General features: G+C 36.3%; 1 protein-coding gene across 1 annotated transcript; it reads right to left on the reverse strand.

The window, feature by feature from the left end:
- Positions 228 to 596, reverse strand: LOC109831412 (WPP domain-containing protein 1-like). Its single transcript, XM_020398736.1, has one exon. The coding sequence runs from the start codon at positions 594 to 596 to the stop codon at positions 228 to 230; it is 369 nt and encodes a 122-aa protein (XP_020254325.1).

The following is a 2,320-nucleotide window of genomic DNA, read 5'->3' on the forward strand; positions in this document are numbered from 1 at the left end:
AACATAAAAAATCTCGCCTTCCATAACATGCAGTATAAAGGCCAACATTGATTGGCACATGTCAGTAATGAACATATATCATTATATAATAAGATGTAATATACATGTAAATAATAACACGGCATACAAATGTTATAAATGGATGTACCATATAAATAGTTACAGTCTTCACAATGTTTACATAAGGCTTGCGTTGAAGTACGAGTACATGAGTTCATCCAGCAAGCTCACTTAAGGGCGTACGCCTCCTTCTCGATCTCGTCGATGGCAGAGGCAGCTTCCGCATCGAGGAGGACGCCGTAGCGCTTGGCGAGGACGGAGGAGGGGCAGGTTAGGGTTCTGAAGAGGCGAGCAGTGACGACGTCGCAAGTGCGCTGGATGGGAGGCCAGATGTTGAGGGAGAGGGAGAAGGAGGTTGATGATGGGGATTTGGGGTTGGGGCTGGGGTTAGGGTTTTGAAGCGGAGGATCCTGGGGCTTGGGCTTTGAGCGTGAGAAGAGAGGCGAGAGGGAGGGGGAGGGGGAGGAGATTGAGAGGAGGAGGAGGGGAAACCCACAGAGGAAGAGGAGGAGGAGGAGAAGAAGAAGAAGGGGCATTTTTGGGAGAGAGTGGGATTAATTTATGGGAGAGCATGAAAAAGGAGCTGGACACAGTTTTGGCGTGTCTGTGGGGTTAAAGAGAAAGGGAAAAACATAAAGGGGCTGGGTCACATCCTCTTTTTTTTGGGAGTCCAGAAACATTTTTTCCAAAAAATAAAGTTTTTTAAAAGTAATATTTATTGGGAAATTTTAATTTTTCATAACAAATAAAGATTTTTAAAATAATAAAAAAATTAAATATTTATGTTGAAGTTCTTAGAATTCCTGAAAAATTAAATAAAAATTATGAGATTTTAATTTTCTTTATTTGGAATGGTTTGCAACCAGACGGGCGAGAGCTACTGACGCTCAAGAGCGAGGGTAAGGGGCTGTTTGGTTGTTGTTGGTAAAGTTGTGTATTTATGACACAACTTGGAAAGTTGTTGTCAATCTCATCAATTTCACTTTTATACTTTTCTTTGTTTGTTTTTGATTCCATTGGAATCATAAAACACTTGTTTGGTTTGTAAAATAAAACTTTAATTGTTTGTTTGGAAAGTGTAAAAAGTGGTCCCTACTCAAATGATCATATTGGTTGGAATTATTTTTTATTATTTTTTCCTAACTTCAATGTTAGCTTTCTCCAAAAATCATGTTTTTTTTTCATAAAATCACTTTAAAAGCCACATCAGCATATGAAATCACCTTACACTATTTTCACAACTACAAACAAACAATTGAAAGTGATGAAAGCTGACATTGGGACCCACTTTTTTTACACTTTACATCCTTTTACATGGTAAAAACATACAACCAAACAGCCCCTAAAGCGTGAACAAGAGGAAACTATAAGGTACGTAAGTGCCTTTTTACCCAAAAAAGGAAAGGAAAAAAGCTGAAGATTTTCATATAAAATATCCTTTCTTTTTTGTTAATTAGGGGCTGTTTGGTTGGTTTCCTAAAAACCAAGAAAAGGAAATCGGTACAAGGAAATCAATAAAATAATATTTTTATCCATTTCCATCCCTAAAACTCACCCACAACATCCAATAAAATATTATTTTTATCCTCCAACTCATCTCATTTCATCTCCTTTCTTACCTTAAAAAATAAACCAAACACAAGAAATGTGTCACATCATCCAACTCATCACATCTCATTTTATCTCATTTTTAAAAATCACACACATCATCCAATAATATTCATCTCATCTCATTAAACCTTCATTTCCATCCATTTCCTAAAAAAAAACAAGAAATTAATTTCCTTAAGTACATGTCACATCATCCAATAATATACCTCCAACTCATCTCATCTCATCTATTTTCTTATTTTTAAAAACGAACCAAACACAAACAATCTCAAAACATCATCCAATAATATACCTCCAATTCATTTCCTTATTTTTTTAACCAACCAAACAACCTCAAAACAAGTTTTTAAAAAAATCACTCACATCATCCAATAATAAGGTGACAACTCATCTCATCTCATCTCCTATTCTATAATTTCTTTTTTTTTTAACCAACCAAACAACTTCAAAGTAATTATAATAGGAAATAGGTTTCCTAAAGTTTGATTTCCCAGTTTTTTTGGCCAAACAAACAGGCCCTTATATAACTCCCAAACAACCTTTCCTCCTATTTAATTCCCCTGACCTGTCTCCTCTCTCTTTCTCTGTCTCCTCCCACTCCCTCACTCTCTCTCTCCCGAGAAACGAAAGCTGAGGAGAGAGAAAGAGG

Source organism: Asparagus officinalis, chromosome 2 (genome assembly GCF_001876935.1).
Source record: "Asparagus officinalis chromosome 2, Aspof.V1, whole genome shotgun sequence".
NCBI lineage: Eukaryota > Viridiplantae > Streptophyta > Magnoliopsida > Asparagales > Asparagaceae > Asparagus > Asparagus officinalis.

What these genes read in the sequence shown, in the direction of transcription:
- LOC109831412 (XM_020398736.1), bottom strand. Translation starts at nt 596, where the DNA reads ATGCCCCTTCTTCTTCTTCTCCTCCTCCTCCTCTTCCTCTGTGGGTTT.